The following is a 20502-nucleotide window of genomic DNA, read 5'->3' as shown; positions in this document are numbered from 1 at the left end:
AGACGTCCCCAAGGGCCAACTGGGCAGATGGTGCCCTGGACACACATCAGAGGCTGCCCCACCGTGAGGGCAGATGCCCAGGCTCCTCCCACTGCCCCCCCCCTTGCATTTTTCAGGAAGGAAACTGGAGTTCTGAGCCCTAGCTCTGTTCCGGCCTGAGAAGACTGCCTTCAAGGCAGGTTGTTTCCATGGCAACCCATCCTCAGGCGGGCTCCTCTTAGGCTCAGAATCCTTAAGCCCTGAACACTGTCACCTGACTCCGAGGGCCAGCCAGGTTCCTGGTTTCTTTCTTTTCTTTTCTTTTTTTTTTAAATAAACCAAATTGTAATTTAGACCCAAAAAAGAACTGCTTTTCATAAGTAACCTTGTTATGATCTATCTATCTATCTCTGTATCTCTCTGTCTCTCTCTCTGCCACATTTCATTTTCTGATGCTCAAGTGATGCCTTTGGAAGAAAACTTGGGAGAAGCAGAAATTCAGAAAGAAAACCAAACTTTCCTGTCTCGTCCCCGCCCTCTGAGGCTGTTGATTTCATTGTCATTTATCTTTCTGGCCTTTATTCTTTGCATAAATGCATTTTCATTTTAAGGGTTGGATTCATCCTGAACGCAGTTCGGAAACCTGATTACTTTCCCTTTCACCATATACCATGAAAATCTCAAGTGTCAGAAGATATTTCTGCACAACACCTTAGTGCTTTAAACCACTCCATCACAGGAACGCACCGAGCTGACTGAACCACCTGTTATTTGACATCTAATACAATTTACTTATTGCCTGTGCGCATCCTTTGTCTGCCTCACTAAATATGAGCATCACAGCCCTGGGAGGTTTTTTCTTTTGTTTTTTTTTTTCCAGTTCAACTTTCTATTTTAAGCTAATTGTAGACTCACACACAGAACACAAGACGAGGTGTGCGTGCCCCACTCAGCATCCTCCAGCAGCACCGTGAAAACACACGCAGGTCGAGGGCAAGAGTGGGCCCAGCCCTGCCTTCTGGGTCAGGCCAGCAGAGGAGGTGACTGTCAGCTCAGGGTGTGAGAGGGAACCGTCCTGTGAGGCTGGTCCTGAGAAGGAAGAAGAGACAAAGAACAAGGAGCCTGGCCCTGGCCTTCTGAGCCACTTGCACAGTTTGCTTCCTGGACAGTCAGGAGTTCATGGTCTGACTTCCGCCGTGACTCGGGCGGTGAGCTGATTTCCCAGTTGGCCTGACTTCCCAGGCTGGTTAGTTCAGAAAAGGGACTGGTGGGAGTCTGTAGAGAGCAAGCTGGCTTCCTAGGCTGGTCAGCACAAGCTGGTCACCATACACAAGGGCTGGGCTCCTGACTGTTGCATGGGGGTATGAGGCTGTGCCCTGCGCTGGTTGGTATAACCCATGGGCAGCTCTCCTGGGCTGGCGCTATAGGTAACAAGCTGCTCTCCTAGGCAGGTGTGTGCAGATCGTGGGTTGGACTCCAGGACTGGTTCCTGCAGAGAGCAGGTCAGCTCTGGAGCTTGGCTCCCAGACATCCAACCTCTTGGCTGCCTGGCTGCCCTGAGTAGAGAGGCATCATGTGTGGTGAGCACAGGAGATGGACTTGCATTGGGACCTCCCTGACCCCACTGTCACCTGCAGACTGTGCTCCAGCACTGTGTGATCAGATCATGAAAATGGTCATGGAAAATCACATCATCAAAGTAAACTTCCGCTCTTGTGGGGCCTTCACTAGCTGTGCAGGGCTCTAGGCGTGCGGTCAGCTCCCCGGTCTGGTTAGCTCGAGTTGGAATAGTGGGTTGTTTCCAGGGCTGGTTACCATAGCTGCTGGTATGCTGTGTCCTGGCCGGTTAGTGGAGAGCGTAGGCTGGCCGCTGGGCTGGTCACTGTAGGGAGTTAGTTGTTTCCTGGGCTCCTTGGTGCTGGTTTTGGGTTTTTCTTTTCTCTGTGTGTGTGACCCATGCTCCCATCTGGTCTCTTCGTCACCTGCAGTGGATCTCGGGACAACAGGACGCCGACCCTGGTTCACCCAGAGCCGAGCACGTCTGTCCCCAGCTCGTCCTCACTGTCACTCTCAGTGGCTGCCCTCCCTTGGGGATTTGCTTCTCCACAGCCGAAGGCCCGGAAGCCCAGCTCAGAGCACAGCCCGTGGCTTGCACATCTGTGGTCCTCCCTCAGAATCCACTCCTGGAGGTGGACTTGAGGAGTGGACACACTTCAAGGCGATGTGGAGGCAACCAGTCAAACGCCTCCTGGAGCCGCAGGCCCTCTGCTGCCCTGGCTCGGGGAGTTCACTGTTGCCCTTGTGAAACGGCTTCTGCTCATGGGCGTGTGTACAGCTTATTCTATTTATTTGATTGGTAATAAAGCTGACTTTTTTTTAAAAAAGAGGAGGAGCAAAGAGCCAACCTATGGGAAAGAGAAAGTATGAGCCCTTCCGGCCGAGCCCCACCTGTCCACCTGTCCAAGGGCGTGCGGGGTGGGACTTGGCCTCGCACTTTCTCTGCTCCCCACCTCGCACTTTCCAACGCACATGCGCCAGTGACTGGAAATGTGCTTGGCTTTGGCAACCCAGAAAGAACGATGGAAGTGTATCATTTGGTTTCAAAAGGCTGGTTCCTGGGCTCAGCAAAAAAAAAAGGAGGGAGGGCCGGGGATGTAGCTCAGCGGTGTAAGTGCCTGCCTGGCAAGAGCGAGGTCGCGAGCTCGATCCCAGTACCAAAAAAAGGAGGTGGGTGGCTTTATAATCGGCCAGGGGCTTGCGAGCAGTTTTCGTTGCCAGCAAACGGGACCTTGAGCTGCCCCAAGGAGGCACCACCGTACCCCTCCCCCGGGCCATGCACATGGGTCGTGCAGGCTTCCTCGGGGAGGGTGCCCGCCAGGGGACGCTAGAGATTCCCAGGAGCCTGGGGAGCGGGACCGGCAAGCGTTCGGTGAGGATGGAGCACCTGCTCTCCATGGCTTTTGGGCCAGGTGATGACAAGTGCTGTCAGCTCCCTCCTCAGTGCTGCCCAGGTCTGCCCTCCGAGCAGCAGACGGTATCACGTAGTGGCTGAGGAGCCAGCCGTGGTGTCCACCAGGGGCTGCTGTGCTGCACCGTGAAAAGGCGGAGGGGTCACAGGGGTCACGGAGCCTCTGGCAGGCCTGAGTTCACTGTGCAAATAAAATCCTACAGGGCGTTCGTTTGCATGTTTGTTTGCTTATTTGCTTGTTTGTTTGATTTGATAAACCCCCCACGATGAAATAATTTTTACCTTACACAATTTATATTATTTAGATGCACTCCTACATCCACCCTTTGTATAGACATTTGCCTGCCTGCGTGGTGTGTATGCGTGTGCATGTGTGTGTGCACGCGCGTGCATGCGCGCATGTCTCTGTGTGTGTGTGTGTGTGTGTGTGTGTGTGTGTGTGTGTGGACAGCACCCCCTCCATGTCCGCTTGTCCTCTGGAATCATTTTCCTTCTGCAGAAACCCTTCGTGTTCCCTCCAGGTGATAAATTATCTCTGATTTGAATGTCTAAATGTCTTTATTTCCCTTTCAACCTAGAGAGTTTTTTAGCTGTGTAAAGGATTCCAGAGTGTCCGATATTTTCTTTCCTGGCTTCTGTTACTTCTATCGAGAAGTCAGCATTAAGCCTTACTGTCGTTCCAGTCAATGTTTTATGCCTTTCTTAAAATCTCTAGTTTCTTTTAGAATTTTTCTCTTTCTCGAAGGCTCTTGCCCATTTCCTGTGACGTGTTTGATCTATACTACTTAGACGTCCTAAGTCTGAAGCTTGATTCTTTTATTGGTTTAGAAAAATTTCAGGCATTATCTCTCCCAACCCCGCTCCTGCCCGTCTTCTGGGTTTCAGTTACACATCGGATAAGCCTATTAGGGGCTGAAATGTTTATTGCTTTCTGTGTTGCTTTGGTCTGGGTACTTTCTTCTGATAAACCTTCCAATTTATCAAATTTCTCATCAGTTATATTTAATCTATGGTTAAACCCATTTAAGTTTTTATTTCAGCTATTTTTCAAATATAGGTTTCCCATTTTGTTTTTCAATTATTTCTAGTTCTTCATAAATTTATCTTATCTTTTTAATTCTTTGAACATAGTAAACTCTGTTTTCTGAAGTTTGGATCTGATGTTTTCATTATCTGTATCTCTGCTGAAGCTGTTCAGTGTCTCTTTTTCATCTTTATTTGTGGTTTTGTCTTCCTAGAGGCTTAGTTATTGTTTTTACCTTGTATATGAAGATTATAGAGGATTTGCAGTTATGTCTGCCAGTGCTTTTCCATGGAGGATTTAGTTTTTATCCTGGTAAGGGATGCTATATTAGTCATTGCTCTTGCCACTGGGACAAAACACCTGACACTCATGACTTGAAGAGGGAGCAGTTCCTTTGGTTCATGGTTTGGGGGATTCGGTTGAGCTGGTCAGCTCGTTCTGAGGCAGAAGTGGCATGGTGGAAGGCTGCTTAGATCATGGGAACCAGGAAGCAGAGAGGCAAGGGAGGAGCTGAGGACAGTCCGGCTTCCAGTAACCCACTCCCTCTGACCAGGTCCTGTCTCTAAGCATGAAAATCTGGGGGAATTTTTCAAAGATCCGAGCCACAACATGGTCCCTAAAAGCTCACATCCATCTCACTATAAATATGCATTTAGTCCATCTCTAAGAGTTGCCAAAAGCTTGACAGTTCCAGCTTTGCTGGAAAGTTTAAGTCCAAAGTCTCTTCTAAGACAAACTCTTAGCTCTGAGCTCTGTATAAGTTAAAAACAAAGTTAAATATTTTCAACGTATGATGGCACAGGGTAAATATTCCCAACCCAGAAGAGAAAAATAGGGGGAAAGAAAGGAAAGGGAGAAAAGCCAGACCACGGCCCTGCAGGTACACATTAAGTCTTTACCTCCATGTCCAGTACCCAGGGCTAGCTGTGGTGAGACTGAACTCCAGAGGACTTGGGCAGTCCAGCCTCTCTGCCATTGCTGGCTGTAGCCCACACGACCTCTCTCTTGGGCCGACCGTCTGCAGCTTGCCTCAGGGGCATTCCCTGTTCCTGCCCTCCCCAGCTTCATGGGTACATTCAGCTGTGTGCTCACAGCTTCATGCATCACTCTCTCGGGGCACAGTGTCTGCTGTCTCAGGTCTTCCTTTGAAATGTGGGTGGAAACTTCCATGACCCACGGCTCTTGCATTTTGCTGAGAAGAGAAAAACAGCTTCACATGGAAGATGCCTAAGTCTGCCATCAGTGTGGGCAGTAGCCAGGCCCTGTTGGACCATGACTGCAGGGGTGCCTGGATAGTTGAGCATGATAAAATAAATCCTGGAGCCCGGTATGGTGACGCACTCCTGTAATCCCAACACTGGGGAGGCTGAGGTAGGAGGATCGTTGCATGTTTAAGATCAACTTGGGCTACAAAGTAAGTTCAAGGCTAGCCTGAACTGCATAGTGAGACCCTGTCTCAAAGAGACCAAAAAAAAAAAAAAAGAATCCTAGAGAGCCAATATTTTCAAGCAAGGAGTCCAGGGACTCTCTTCTCAATTAAAAAGCTTATGCTTTTATACCATTGAGGTTGATATTGGTAGAGCCTTGCTGAAATTCCTGAGGCATTTCCCCAAGGCATTTTTCTTCCTGCCCCTGTACAAAGTTCCTTTTTAATAGTACTAAATTCTTCAGCAGCCACACTTCTTCTTTGGGCCCCAATTTTATACATGATTCATTCTGAGCCAAAATTTAACTTAAATTTTTCTGCTCTGTTTTATCTCCAGTCCTCACTCATACACCTGGCTAAAATCAGCTAGCAGTACCCCTGCCACATCCTGAATGTTGGGCTGTCTTGAAATTTCTTCCACCAGGTTAACTAGTACAGTGCCCTTAATCTCACCTCTTGGAAAGTCTCAGAACATGGGCAAAATGTAGAAAAATTTTTTGCCGAGACATAACACACAGGGCCTCTCATTCAACTGCCAGTGGAGTCTTTGTTTTCAGTGTAAACCTTCTGAGCCTGGCCTGTACTATCCACATTCCTTTCAGCAGTCGTATCTTCTGAGCTCTAATCAGAACCACCCAGAAGGTTCTACTTACAGCATTGTAAGGCTTCTGTACCTCACATCTCCAAACCTTTCTAAACTCTACCTGAAAACCAGTACTAAGGCTTCTAAAGGTGAAGTACAGTCACAGTCACAGAACCACTTCTCTAGTACAAACTTTCTGTATTAGTCAGCTTCCCCATTTCTGGGACAAAGTACCTGACACCCACCACTTAAAGGAAGAGAGGTTTAATTGGGTTCATAGATTTTGGAGAATTTGATCCATGATAAGCTGGCTTCTGTGTACAATCGCCATGAGAGAAGACATTGAAGAGAAAGCTCCTCACCTCATAGAAGCCAGGAAGCAGAGAGAAGAGGGAGGAGTCAGGGGCAAGAACACATCCTTCCAGGTCACTCCCCCCAGTGATCCACCCCTCCAGCCAGGACCCACCTACAAACGTGAGACTTTGGGGTGAGACTGTAGATCCAAACCACAGCAGCTGCTAATAATCTTGGTCTCCTGAACCCACGCCCTTAACCAGAGCTGTACTTCAGTTAAGACTATTTATTTTCAGGTCACTTTCTCTCCAAAAGTGCTACCTACACTTCAAAGTTCCACCAGAGACTGGAGGGTTTGCCAGGGCCTCTCCTTTCCAGCCAGCCGGAGGTTCAGTGTTTAGCTCCCATGTCCCTGAGCCTGCTAAAGAACTGGGCGGCTCTCCAGCCCGTCCTAAGTCAGCCTCACAATCAACAAATGCCTTGAGAGAAGAGAGGGCTCAGGTGTTGGACTCCCCTTTTTTTCTGGTCCCACAGATGCACATGGGAGTTCTCTAGGGCCTGAAACACCTACTTTACTTCCATTGGTTGGTTGTTTGTTTGTTTTGTTTTGGTTCAGATTTTCTAGTTTTCCTCTGAAGAAAGATTGATTTAGAGTAACATGATCTTCCTTTGCTGAAGACAGAACTTTCTCGGTTTATTTTAAATCCCCACTGCCTCTGGGGAAATGCTATAGATAATTGAATTCATAAAACTTGTATTTACAAACAACTCTTTGCATGAATTAGGGTAGATCTATGAAATTTTTTTTTCCCTGGGGCTTCAAAACACACAAGTTCTCTACCTTCCCTGGAAGACCCTTAATGAGAGCGTGTTGGGTGAATAGGCACCCTGGTGGATGCCCCCGGCTGCAACATCTCAGTCTAGTCACAGCCAGTTCTCCCCAAAACCCACTGAATCAGTGAGTCTCTTTCTACCCACCACGCCCGACTCCCCTGACTGCCTGTAGTCCACTTTCTGTGAGTGTCTTAAAAATGTCACCTTGCGGGGCTGGGGATTTAGCTCAGCGGCGTAAGCACCTGCCTTGCAAGCAGGTAGTTGTGAGTTCGATCCCTGGTACCGAGAAAAATGAAAAAGACAAAAAAAAAAAAAAAGTCACCTTGCTCACATTGTTCCCCCTGCATAATGTCCAGCTCCTCCAGACGCCCCTCACACCTCTGCCCCTTCTTTGATCCTCACCCAGCCCGCCTCTTCCCTGCCCAGGGCTGCTGTCCCTTCCCCTCTCCCACCCTGCTCCCTCCATTTATCAGAGGAGCGGGTTCTGCTTCTCCTGCAGCTTCACCTTCTTGCCCAGGCCTTCTGTGTGTACATTTATTCCTGCCTGCATTCTTGATTCTCTGCAAAGCATGCACCGTCGTTTGCAGGTACGTATTTCTGTGCCTCTTTCATCTCCCTCTTCCTACAGTGCGGAGACAAGGATGCTCTTTTCTGGCTGTACCTACTGCTGTATCTGAGCACAGAGTATGCTGCGTAATATGTAGCAAATGCTCAAGTTTGTAAGAGTGGGGTGAATATCCTCATGCAATGGAATAGTGTTCAGCCATAAAGAACCCCGAAAACCAGATGCAAAATGTTCCCTATTATATAATTTATGGACACTTCAGTATCCACAGAGACAGAAAGTAGATGAGGATCACCAAGGACGGGGGGAGAGAGGAATGGGGAGCAGCTGCATGTGGGTACACAGCTCTCTTTGGGATAAAGATAATAATATCCTGGAATGAGAGAGTGCCGATAGTCGCATACCTCCGCGGAATGCTAGAAACTGTCGCATTGTGCTTTTACAAGCAAATTTCATGGGAGGTGACTCGGATCTCAGTGACCACCCCTGTGTGCACACAGCTGCAGATATAAATATCTGTGGAGTAAACCAAGGAGTGGAAGGACCGCACCCCGGCGGCCCTGCGGCCCTGGGGCTGGACCTCTCCTGCACAGTTCTGCGTCCTCGGTCACCCACTTGTGCCCCAGCTGTGGCTTCCCTCCCCTTCCTTGAGGCACAGGAGGTCTGAGCTCAGTGTGCTCTGCCCTGTAGATGAAAACGCAGACCCTGTGCCCCCAAGATAGACGTCTGCCTCTCAGCGTTTGCTTTTGCTGTTTTCCTGGGCCAGAGCTCCCTGAATGATTTCTGTTCACTGGTAGCTGGAAGCTAAGCAGATTCCCAGACACCGACTGCGGGGGCCACAGCTCACACCAGAGTGTACCCTGCCCAGGGGTTATCGAAGTGAGGGCCCTGTGCAGCGCTGCAGAAGGGCGGGCTGGGCAGGCACCATGAGCGCCTGCGGTTGGAAGGCAGGTGGGCGCCTCTGTCCAGGGAAGCAGCACAGGGGCTGAGCCCTGAGGGTGACTGGAGTTGGCCAGGTGAAGAAGACAGAGCATTCCAGGTGCAGAGCAGCTTGTGCAGGGTCCTGGGCAGGTGTGGCAAGTCCCCCTTGGCTCCTGCAAAGAGCAGTGGCGCCCTGTGGGGTCACCTGGTCCTCCCCTGAACAGAAAACCCATCAGGCAGGCGGGGGCTCTGCACACAGCAGGCCGCCTGTCCTGGTCCCGTACCATCCCTAGGCTGGGGCTCGGCTCAGCAAAGCGACGTATCCTCAGTGAGTGAAAGCTGTAGCCCTGGCCCACTCATGCCTCGGGGGTCCCCAGGAGGCCTTGAGGCCATCAGCGTGAGCACATGGGGCGTCTGCCACACCCAGGCAGGATGCCCAGAGTTGAGAGCCTGGCCCAGGACCCAGTGGGAGAAGCTGGTGAGCAGTTAGGAGCTGCAAGCTGGGGCCTCCCGGTAGGGGCTCCGTGAGTGTTTGGTGAATGAGCCTTGGGCCCACAGGAGCCATGCGTGCCTGGGTGACACCTGCCCACCAGTGCCTGGGCCACATGGCTCAGAGGAAAAGGGTTGCATGTGGGAACTCCAGGCCTCTTCTGCTGTCTCCTGCTGGAGCCACAGAGAAGCACATGCTCCTCCAGCCCCCTCACCAAACAGGAGAAGCCCAGCACAGCGACTGCCAGGGAGCCTCGAGCTTGGAGACCCCCTCAATGATTCCATGGGGTTGGGGCATCTACAAGCTTGTGCTGGACACCCCGTGAAGGACAGGCAGGCCTCCAGCAAGACCAAAGGAGCCCATAGCTGCTTCGGGCACATTGCGATTCCCCGCTGAGCAGCAGGGACAGAGCTGGTGTGTCAGGGGCTTCCTCTGCTGCTCTCTCCGCTCAGGAACCTACGTGATGACGGTCACGGCCAACGACGCTGATGACAGCACCACGGCCAACGGGATGGTGCGGTACCGGATCGTGACCCAGACCCCGCAAAGCCCGTCCCAGAACATGTTCACCATTAACAGCGAGACTGGGGACCTGGTGACAGTGGCCGCAGGCCTGGACCGAGAGGTGAGACGCGGGGCGGGAAGCACTGTGAGGTGGAGGTGATGGGACACTCTGGGCACCCTACTCCTGGCTCGAGGAGACATGGGCAGTGCGGCCAGCAGCCGCCCTGGGAAAGTCATCGAGCAGGAGCCATGCAAGTCCCCAGCACAGGCCCCACTAGGATATGTGTCAGAGAGGGCCGAGGGCTTAGAAAGGCAGGAACGAGCCCCACTCCTGAAGCCCTTGGAGTCCAGCCACTGCAAAGTTCCAGTTGAGTGCCTGGGGACCTGAGCACCTGCCTAGAAAGACACCCCTGAGCCAGCTGCCCAGTGGGCCACGCTGCCCAGCCGCCACACACCCTCTATCACGTCCCAGGCAAGGAAGGGGCAACCCTGGCATTCGGGCCAGCGGGCAGGTCACTTACCCCTCCTCCCTGCCCTCCCATGGCCAGGCCCTTGCACCAGCCTGCAGGTCCCACTGCCTGCCTGAGGGGAGTGGAGGGGAGGGGAGAGGAGCCCCTGCCCCCAGCTGGACACACCCTGAGGGCCCAGGAAGACTGGTGACCATCCCAGCCTACAGCACCCAGACAGCAGGGCAAACAAAGGTCACCTGACCACTCCCATCCCAGGCTTATTTGGCTCCTGGCAGAGCAAACAGGAACCTGCTCCCCGAAGGGACCCATCTGCGGAGGCCAAAGCCATGGCTCCTGCACTGGCCACAGGCTCTGTCATGGTGGTCTCCATGTCTCCCCTCTGCTTTGGAAAGCACTGCAGACCGTGTCTGTGAGTCTGTGCTCCCCCTTCCCATGAGCTGGAGCTGCCAGCCATAAAGAGGACTCGTGATGTCATTGTGGGGGGCTGGGCCTGCAAGGAGGGGACACCCCATGTGACGGTGCACAGCCAAGGGCCTGGCAGATTCAAGTCATGGGGTCCCACATGTCTGAGTCTCCACCAGGGCCCTGAAACTCAGGACCCCCACCACCACCACGTTGCTGGCACTTCTGCCTTTCCAGCCAATGCTGAGCTGCCACAGCGTGAAGAGCGTTTCTTGAAAATATTAACTGTAAAGGGCTGTGCACGGAGGTGAGGCATGCAAGTGGCTCAGTGGATCACCAAGGGCTCAGGACGGACAGTTGAACCACGTCCCTCTTCAGCTGAGTGGTCACAGGTCAGGGGTGCCTCAACCCCAGCCACACTGATTTCTATCCTGGAAGTGGGGACGGCATGTGGAAGGAGTGAGGGCCAGCCAGGAGGCAGCTTGCAGGGACCTGGGCTGCCTGGTCAGTTCCCTAGAGTTCTCTGAGCAGAACCACGTGGTGGGAGAGGTGGGCAAAATACCTAGGCTTCCGTGAGCCACAGCCTGTCCCAGCCCTTGGTCTCACGGCTGGGGACCTGTTGAGGGCCTGTCACCCGCCCAGTGATCACAAACAAGCAGGCACCTTTCCAGCCTGGACAAGGCCCTGTGGCCCAGTGGCCCTGTGGCCCAGTGCCCACCTTTTAGCCTGGGATCTGGGCCCACAGACCTGTGACAGTGACACTGTGCCCACAGGGCAACCACATACCACCCCACGCCCACTCCAGCCCGGGGTCTCCACCTGTGCCCCTGGGCCACCCAAGCAGCCACGAGCAGCAGGCATTTCTCCAGGCTGGGTATGACCAGGGTGTGTGCACAGGAACACACGTACAATTTCGGACAATGCAGCTCTGCGGCCCTTGCTATGTTCAGAGGAGAGGCGGGAAACAGAGTAAACATCAGGCCGTGTGCCCCGGCCCTTTGGGGCTGGCCCTGGAAGGAGAGGCCTACGGGAGCTGCCTGCCTCTGGTCTTCAGTGGGAGAACACAGGGGTGGAGAAGGAGCACCTGGGAGACCTGACCATCGAAGGCTCCTGACCACTGTGGCTCATGGGTGGTGGCGTTCGACTGGTGGCAGTACGTGGATTGCACACCATCCACGCTGGAAGCGAGGCTGATGGAGGTGAAGCCCAGAACCCCAAGGCCACGTCACCACATGGAGTGACCTTGTGCAAAGTTGGGGCTAGACTTCGAGCTGTGACCCCACTGAGCTTGGGATGCCCTGTGTGACAGTGTCTTGGGCCAGGAGGACCACAGCCAGCTTTCCGCAGACTTCCAGAAGTCAGAGGGGCTATTGTGACCCTGACAAGTCCATGATGCAGTGGGGTGCTGCAGGGACACCATGGCGGGGGCGGGGAGCAGTGTAGGCTGGGAGCTGCAGAGGGAAGGCACATGGACACACAGAGAGGCCCACCGAGAGCACTGTGGCTCTGACCCTAAGCAGCAGGAGCTGAAGCCCTAGAAGGTTTGAAAGCCAAGTTTGCCCGTAGATGACCATGCAGAACCCCCCTCCCCTGCCATAGTTGGGAGGCAGCTCAGGCCCTCCAGGCCCCTGTGGGCCGCCCCAAGACTTACTGTCATTTCCAGATTTCCCTTCTGATGGCGCTTCCCCTGGAGAGGCTGCCTGGGCACACAGGCCACAGCACATTCCCATCCAGCCGTGAAACGGGACATTTCAGCAGTTGCCACCATCGTGGGGCTGAGCGAGGGTGGGGGTGACTCTGTAACCCTTGGCTGAGGAGACACGGGGCCCTGGCCCGAGGAATGTGGGCCACCCCAGGGCTGCTACAGGGGGACAATGGGGCCTGGGGTGAGGATGACAGGAGGAGTCGCGGGAAGGGAAAGAGCCGTGGGGTTTGCTGTGGTGAAGATGTGCCCACCAGAGCTTGGGGTGTGCTAATGCTCTCAGGAGCCTTGCTCCTCCCGGCTGGCCTCCAGGGGAGACCTGAGACCCAGCTTCAGTTAACCCCTCCGGACAGAAGCGCAGCTCAGTTGGGAACCCCGATGTGGAGGTTTTGGGGGCAAAGGGCACACCCACCCTGCAGTTAAGGAAGCCTCTTTGAGACAGTTGGGAGCCAGGGAGAGGTCAGGAACAGCAGCCAGGCTTTGGGGACCCAAGAAGCCCACTAGTGTCTCAGCCAGAGCTTTGCCCCACCCAGCAGGGCCCCGAGGTGGAGCCACTTCACCCACCCGCTAGATGAGAGCAACCTCTCCCAGCTGCTTCTTTCCTTCCAAAAACGTGCGCAGCTCCCCACCTGATGAAGGGGAAACCCACAGACATGACTGCCAGCGCCTCTAATTAGGAGCGCTGTGTAAATGTAGGGTTTCTACATGATTAAATGTCAGGAGGGACTTTGATAAGGTGCAAGTCGTTCAAGAGCCTCGAGGCCAGCGGGGGCTACCCCACTCGCTAATCCTATTCATCTTGCAATGTCTCCTAATTAGAATATTTATGGCCTAATGAGAAGGTGAGTGAGACACCCACATGCTCAAGGTGACAGCGGGTTCTCTCCTGCGGGGCCCTGTGGTGACCGCTTGCTGTTCGATGGCACCTCGCTCTCCGACCCGCCTCCCGCCTGCTTTCACCCGGGAACCCATCCACGGCCCCGCTGCCTGGTCCACCAGCCTCAGGTCTCCCTGCACAGCGGGCCAGACTCAGCATCCTGTGGTCCCCGAAGGCTCTCAGGAAGTGAAGCCAGCACCTTCCTACCTTTCCTCGGGACCCACCGTGCCGTCAGAGGGGCTGGTGTGGGGCAAGGGACGGAACAGCTGCACCCCACTGCTGGGAAGGCCCTTATCACCAATGCTCTCTTAGGGCTCAAAAGGTAGAAACACTCTGTGGTCACAGACCAGCACTGTGCCTTCAATGAGAGAAGCAGCAAAGCCTGCCCCATGGAAGATTCTGGAAATGTTTCTCCTCCGTGTCCAATCGAAAGGCAGCATCTGGGGAAGGCGGGGCTCAGCACCTTCTGACGGGTGATTTGATGAAACCCTACTTCAAAGACACTAATTATAGCTTTGTGGTCTCCAGAAAAATCAGCAACTGAGACGAATTTACTGATCCACCTGAGATTGAGTTCCATCCTGAAGACATGCTGATCACTCCCTCCAAAGTCAGACAGACAGACAGACAGAGAGAAAGAGAGTGACAGACAGAGACAGCCAGAAAGAGAGAGGTGGGGGACGGAGGGAAGAAAACCGATGAAGCCCAGATGCCATCCACCGGGGCCTGGACCCCGGCTTTGCCATGGCAGGCTGGTGCTCAGGTCTCAGTGACCCTCGACCTCACTCTATGGGGCACCCCCAGGCCGGAGGCTCCGGCCTCCCTGAGCCCAGGGCTGGTGTCGAGGCAGCTCTGTGTCACAGGCCTGAGGGAGGACACAATTTTTGCGACACCGGTTGATTTTTTTTCTTATCACAAAGCTACACATTTACAGCCAAGAGCACAAAGGAGAGGACATCGACCCCCTGCCCCGGCACACATCTGAAGGGCCCCCACGTGCCCCAGCGTCTGCCTGTCCACTCTCAGCTCCTGTGGACGCCGTGGCCCTGGACAGTGTAATCAGCACAGAGCACAGGGAGGACCTTACATATCGTCTGCTGGGCGGCGCTGGGATCTGTCCCCCACTGCACCCCCACAGATGCTCTCCTGGGGACCTGTGGTTGCCTTTCCCTTGGTTGCCACCCAAATGGCAGCTGTGTCCAGCCCATGCCGACAGGGACCCCCAGGCCACCGCCTCAGGGCTGGGCAACTCGGGGCCATGGGGTCACCATCCAGGACCTGGGTCACAGTGGTGCCCTCCGTCCTCCCAGGGGCCATGTCCCTTGGCATCACACACTGCCAGCAGCACACGGGGGACAGCTGCGCATCCTCTTGGAGATGCAGAGCGTGCATCCTGTCAGAACACCCTGCAGACGTCCTGTGGTGTCGTCTGACCGAGTGCGTCGCCTCCCAGCTGGTGAGGGTGCGGGGACAATGGGTAGCCCCGCCGTGGGTAGGGTGACGATGTAAGGGGAAGCCCAGTGGTTTGGGCAGTGCCACTAGATGGGCCAGGGCCAGGCGAGCTGTGTGGGCACAGCTTGATTTTCTCACTTGTGCTCAGCCCAAGGCACACACGGGCCAGAGCCCACTGCTCTGCAGACTTCCGGAGACCCGAGGCCAGCAGCCACTGTCCCCAAGACGAGAAGAGCTGTCAGGAGGTCGGAGGGAGGGAGGACAGGGCAGGCGACGCCCACGGTGACTCCTGGACAGTGGAGGCTGAGGCAGGGCCTCCACACCGAAGCAGCAGCGCCCTTGCCCTCCAGGCCAACAGCAGGGCACACGGGCCAGCAGGGCCCCACCACATTCTCGGACATCCGTCACCTGCTCTCACACCCTGGGCTGCTGGGGGAGTCCGGAGGCACCAGTGGGAGGGCGCCTCTGGGAAGGTGCTGCAGGGAGGGCTGGACCGGAAAAACAGGAGACCCCACCCCTGGGTGGGCAGGTGGGGGAGCCCATGTCCACAGACCAGAGTCCTTGCGGGAGTGGGCAGGGGACAGAAGGGCAGGAAGCGGTCTGAGGCCAGGCGCAAGATGAGGTGGTGGTGAGGACAGAGGGGGTCTGGCCATAAGAGACAGCACAGACCTTGCTGTAACCGCGCTCCGCACAACCACACGTCACAGTGAGGAACACCCGGCTTCCGGGGCGCCTAAGAAAGGCGCCAGTGACAAGGCAAGGCCGAGGTACTTTGGGTTCCTCTGTCTGTCTGTCTGTCTCTTTCTCTCTTTCCAGCACTGAGAATTAAATCCAGGTCCTTCTCACTAAGCTGTATCTCCAGCCCTTTTTATGTTTATTTTGACACAGACAGGGTCTTGCAAAGTTGCCCAGGCTGGGCTCAAACTCGAAATCCTCCTGCCTCAGCCTCCTGACTTTGCAGGGCAGTCGATATATACCACCACACCTGACTTCCACTTCACTCCTAGTGGGAGAGCTCTGGCCGGCTCGTTCAGCTGCAGGCATCTTTGGGCAACATGCCTGTGAGAGTAGGGTACTCCTTGAAATCTATGCCCGTGGGTTCAGCCCTGGCCTTGCCAACTCAAAGCCATCAGGTGGGAGCGACAGGCAAGCCCCACTCCCAACCACAGCTGTGTGCATGGGCAGTGGCCACGTCCTCACCACCCTCAGCAGTGGCCAGCACAAGAGGCCGGCAGCTGGGCCTCTATAAACTGTGCCAATCTGGCTGGTAAACTCGAGTCCCAGGTGCCTTAGGTGGACGAGGGACTTGGCCATTCCCACCCTTACCACAGCCACTGTCCCTCCTCCTCTGAGGGAGCACCCTGTGACCTGCTGTCCTCCAGGGGCAGAGGCAGACAGTGCGCCCAAGTGTTCATGCATGTGCGTGTGCCTGTATTTTTCACTCTCGTGCACACGCACTGCTGGCCAGAGATGTGCAGACAGGACGCTGGCTGGGCCAGGACTGGGCCCCTGGGCCCCTGACCACAGGGGAGCCCTTAGAAGGCATCAGTCAGTGAGACTCTGGGTGGGCAGTGCCATCCTGGGAGATGCAGGGCGAGATGCCTGTGGTGGTGTTGGCAGCCGTGGTTGGGGCTCAGGTGTTAAAGGTGTGCTTTTCTGGAAAAGGTGCAGAGGTTTTTAGAAAAAAGCAGGCAGGCTGCCCCCTGACCATCTTCCAAGGGGAAGGTGAGCTTTCGTCTCTGGAAGGAAACATCTCAGGTGGGAGCAGGTGGAACATGCAGATCTCTAAACATCAGGTTCGGGCCACGGGAGAGATGCCACCTGGGTGGGAGACATTTGGGTGCACCAGGAAGTGTCCAGCACTTCCAAAAGCATCTGACAAAGTTCAGACACGTCCAGGAACACATGGATATATCACAGCATGTCCAGACTTCTCCAACATACCTCCAGACACATTCAAAAAACCTCAGCCATGTCCAGAAGAAAAGACCTAGACGCCACAGGGAATGTGTCCAGAAACCTGTGGGCATGGCCAGATGTCCACAGCCCTCGACATCAGAGATGTGTGACACATCCTCAGCCCTGGCACCCAGGGATACCTGCTTTGAGATTCGCCAGACGTCCTGGCTCTGAGCATGTCTGGGGCTCTCTGGGTGCCATCCTCCCTCGGACTCTAGCGGCATTGACACGGGAGAAAGAAGGCCCATGAGAAAGCGGGGTTCCGTGCTCCCTCCCCAAGACGAAAGTGCAAGCTTCAAAGTCCTGGCCATGCCCTTCCTTGGTTCCTCCCAGCTCCACCCCAGATCAGAGCCACCAGAGCCAGTCCCAGCGCCACCAAGCAAACCCCCTGGGACTCCCTCCCACAGTGCTCACCCGGCCCCAGCCTGCTCTGCACCAGCCTCTGCACCTGTGATCCCACTAGTCATCAGCCTTTGTGCCAGCCTGGACCCCTGCATGGACCCTCGCTGCATGGAGGGGCTGCCGGCTCCTGCCTCTGCCCCGTGCCTGCGTCTGCCCTCCCTCAGCAGCTGGTGTGATTGCTGAGCACTGCCTCGGCCTCTCCTGAGTGATCCTTCCTGAGCACACCTGACACTGCCCTGGGCCTCAGCGCCAGCTGTTCACTCCTGGGAGCTCCCTAATCAGAAACCCCTCCGAGGAAGCCCTGCGCACACCCTGTTCCAATTGATACCAGATGAGCCTCTGCCTTCTCCCTAAATCCCTGCTTATCAGCCCGGCCCGATGTCCCACTGGATAGCAGCTGGTGGCCTGTGGTTGCTGTGCCTAACACTCGTGGACAGAGGCCAGGGAGCGGTGCACAGGACACCCACGGCAGAGAAGGCTCCAGCCCCAGGAGCCTGGCCTGGTTTGGGGAAAACCGACCTAGGGCGTCAGCTGCGGAGGGAAGGCAGCCACTCCAAGCCCCTGGAACGGACCCGGGGGTCAGCTGTCTCCCGCCTGAGGCCTCCCCGCCCTCCTGCACCTGGACACCAACCCTGAAGTCACCGGCAGCCACTCCTGGTCACTCATCTTCCTCCAGCACCCAGCAGAGAAAGTGAGAGCCAGAGACAGGAAGGGGGAGAAGGGCGGGGCGGGGGCAAAGTCCTGCAGCAGCATTCCAAAATAAATGCATCAAAACCTCCACCAAAGCCAGCCGGCCCGCTCTGTGCAGACCACAGGGCTCTGTGGACAGCGCGTAGGCCCCACCTGGGTCCATCCATCAGCCCTCCAGCACTGACCACATCCCAGAAGGGGAAGGATGTGAACAGCACCCAGCGCAGACACAGGCAACAGGGCACAGCACCCAGCCCTGTGCTCCTGACAGCACCGCAAGCTGGGCCTCAGCTGCCCCCGCCTGCTGGTCCTGGCCGAGCCTAGCGGGGATCCCAGCCCCAAGCCTTCCTCCTGGCTGGGCAGCTTCCATCCCAGTTTGGCCTGATCCTGGCTCCCAAAAGCAAGCCCAGCCCGCCCTCTAGTGGCCATTGGCTGCACACACAGAGGCACACACAAACCAGCGTGCACATTACACTACGTGCCCATACCAGTGATGCATGGGTACATTCGTGTGCATCCACATGTACACACGTGAACATTCACGGGTGCATGTTTCACGTACATGTGTGTTCATGGACATGTGTAAGCACACTATGTGTCCTTGTGTTTCTAAAATGTCCTAGCATCTTCTGGGCACAGCTGCCAAGGTGGCTTCCATGCAGACACTGACCGGCTGGCAGGAAGTCCTCACCGAGGGAGGCCTCTCTCCAGGGACCTCCCCACCCTAGTACCCCCCTTGGCCTCAGCTTGCGTTGTTCTTGAGTTTATGGAACTGGCCACCTGTTGCCAGGCCACACTGCAGTGGAGAGAAGATGACAGCCACGTACACAAGTGAACACAGAGCAGCCCGTGAGCCCATACATGCTGAGCAAGTGGGGAATCGGGGCCAGGGCTTGGGGCAGCCCGGGCCGCCCTGCCTGGCTTTGGAATGATGCCCAGAGATCCCTGAAGTGGAGACTTCCAAATTGGTCTGGGAGGGAGAAGAAAATCAGATTTGTAAAGAATCAGAGAAACCTGGGTAGGAACAAAGGAAGCAGCCAAGGTGAGGCCCCTGCGCCCCTGTGTCAGAAACCCTGGCTGCACTGGGGAGCAGAATGTGACAGTCGTGAAGTGCAGGATGAAAGGACAGCAAATGAATGGAAATCTCTTTGTAACTTCTCGGGGAGCCAGTGTGTGGAGCTGGGCGCGTTACACTGGCTCACAGGGCCCGGCCACACCTTTCCCGGTAACCTCCTAGCAGAGCGAGAGTTGGGGTTGCCAGGCATGTGGAGGGCCTCACAGAGAGTCCCTTTTGCCGGGGTCTCTGGGTTCCCCCTGCCTAATGGTACCAATAAGGGGCAGGGACAGGACGCCCGGACAGCAAACAGCTGCCCGCCAGGCTTGGCTCAGCCGCCATGGTGGACACATTCCCCTCTGACCAGGAGGGCTGTGTGAAGGCGAGGGGAAACGGCTGGATGCGTAGGCCCTGGGCAGGCAGAGGGGAGCTGCGATGCTCCCCCATGCCTAGGCAGACGCACTCACCCCACTGCACTGCATTTGCCTCTCAAAGCTCACACCTGCGCTCCAGGCGAGCGGCTCCTTCAGGGCTGTGCTCTCCGGAAAGCAGCGAGGTATCAGCTGTGCACAGGGGTGGGGCATTATCTCTTTGCTGGCTGGATCCGACTGCAGTTCAGCTGGACGCTGGACACATTCAGGCAACACGGCTGCAGCCTTGCACCTTGCTTTGCAAGCTGCCCTCTCTGCTCCTCTAAACCCATGGCAGAGCTGTGCTCTCTGTGTCCCAAGGTCTCCACCTCGGCACCAGAGGTGACCCGTCCCACCAAAGGGCCCAGAGATGGGCACACAGCTGGCCTCCTCCTGCCACCTGTCACCCTCAGCAGGGGAAGGGGAAGGTTCTGTGCAAGGGGTCAGGGGCGCACTCTGTCCACAACACCCAGCTGACCTGCTGTCCTTCCCCGTACATCTCTCCTCTCCAGAAAGTCCAGCAGTACACAGTCATCGTCCAAGCCACTGACATGGAAGGAAACCTTAATTATGGCCTCTCAAACACAGCCACAGCCATCATCACGGTGACGGACGTGAATGACAACCCGCCAGAATTCACTGCCAGCACGGTGCGTACTTGACCTGCTGTCGTCACCAATGTTTGTGCCTCTCTCGCTGCCGCCATGTCTGATGGGAGGAGAGGGCAGGTGGTGGGTAACAGTGTCCTGGGCACAGGTGGCTGAGGCAGGGGCGGTGCTGTACGAGGTGTCTGCAGGGGATGCGGCCCAAGAGAGGCCTACATGGGGCCTTGGTCAGGGGCAGTACCTCCCTGCATGTGGAGGGTCCCCAAGGGCCAGTGCATAGCGATGGCTGTGGAGGACAAGTGTGCATCCAGTGCCCCAGTTCACAGAAGGCATAGCTTGCCCCCCGGGGAGGGCACCACCAGTCACATGGCTCTCGCTCCCTCTGGATTCCCAGGAAGTGTCCATGCCACAAGGAAGGTCCCTTCCTGTGAGATGCACAGGGGTCACTCAGAACCCCGCAGACGTATGGTGCTTTGTGCTACTGGGTGGTCTCTAGGGCGCTCTGGCCTCCACCCTGCTCACAAACGCCCTCCATGGACTCCCCAGTCCACGAATGAGCAAGCAGTGCTCTTTGGGCCCTGTGCGTTTACAGGGCGGGCCATGCCCAGGCAGAGTGCCCATCAGGCAGGTGGCCCACAGGTGCCAGGCCAAGGCATGCAGAGGGCAGGGTCAGTGAGGGCCCCCAGGATGCCCAGTGCCCCAGCTCCCACAACCACACATGGTGCCCTCCTTGTAGTGACCTCTCTCAGCAGGGCCTCGTGTAGTGTGTGTGTCAGTGACAGTAGCAACAGGGACACAGCACCAGCCGAGTGTGAGCCGCCCCCTCCCGTCTGCCTGGCAGCAGCCAGGGGTCCCATCAGGTCGACACGGGTCAGGACGCAGGGGCAGGCT

At 55.8% G+C, this 20502-nt stretch overlaps 1 protein-coding gene across 2 annotated transcripts in view; it reads left to right on the top strand.

Annotated features, from left to right (window-relative positions):
* The window catches only part of Cdh4 (cadherin 4), a 467544-nt gene that overhangs the window by 421233 nt on the left and 25809 nt on the right, over window positions 1-20502 (top strand). For both annotated transcript variants that reach the window (XM_063248080.1, XM_063248079.1), the window contains exons 7-8: window positions 9537-9709; window positions 19519-19656. In XM_063248080.1, the coding sequence (XP_063104150.1) occupies window positions 9537-9709; window positions 19519-19656 (311 nt within the window). The remainder of the gene's footprint in view (window positions 1-9536; window positions 9710-19518; window positions 19657-20502) is intronic.

Source organism: Cavia porcellus, unplaced genomic scaffold, assembly GCF_034190915.1.
Source record: "Cavia porcellus strain 051 isolate PalLab524CR breed Dunkin Hartley unplaced genomic scaffold, mCavPor4.1 scaffold_5, whole genome shotgun sequence".
Taxonomy (NCBI): Eukaryota; Metazoa; Chordata; class Mammalia; order Rodentia; family Caviidae; genus Cavia; species Cavia porcellus.
Note: the sequence above shows the minus strand (reverse complement) of the source record. Positions and strands in the feature narration are given on the sequence as shown.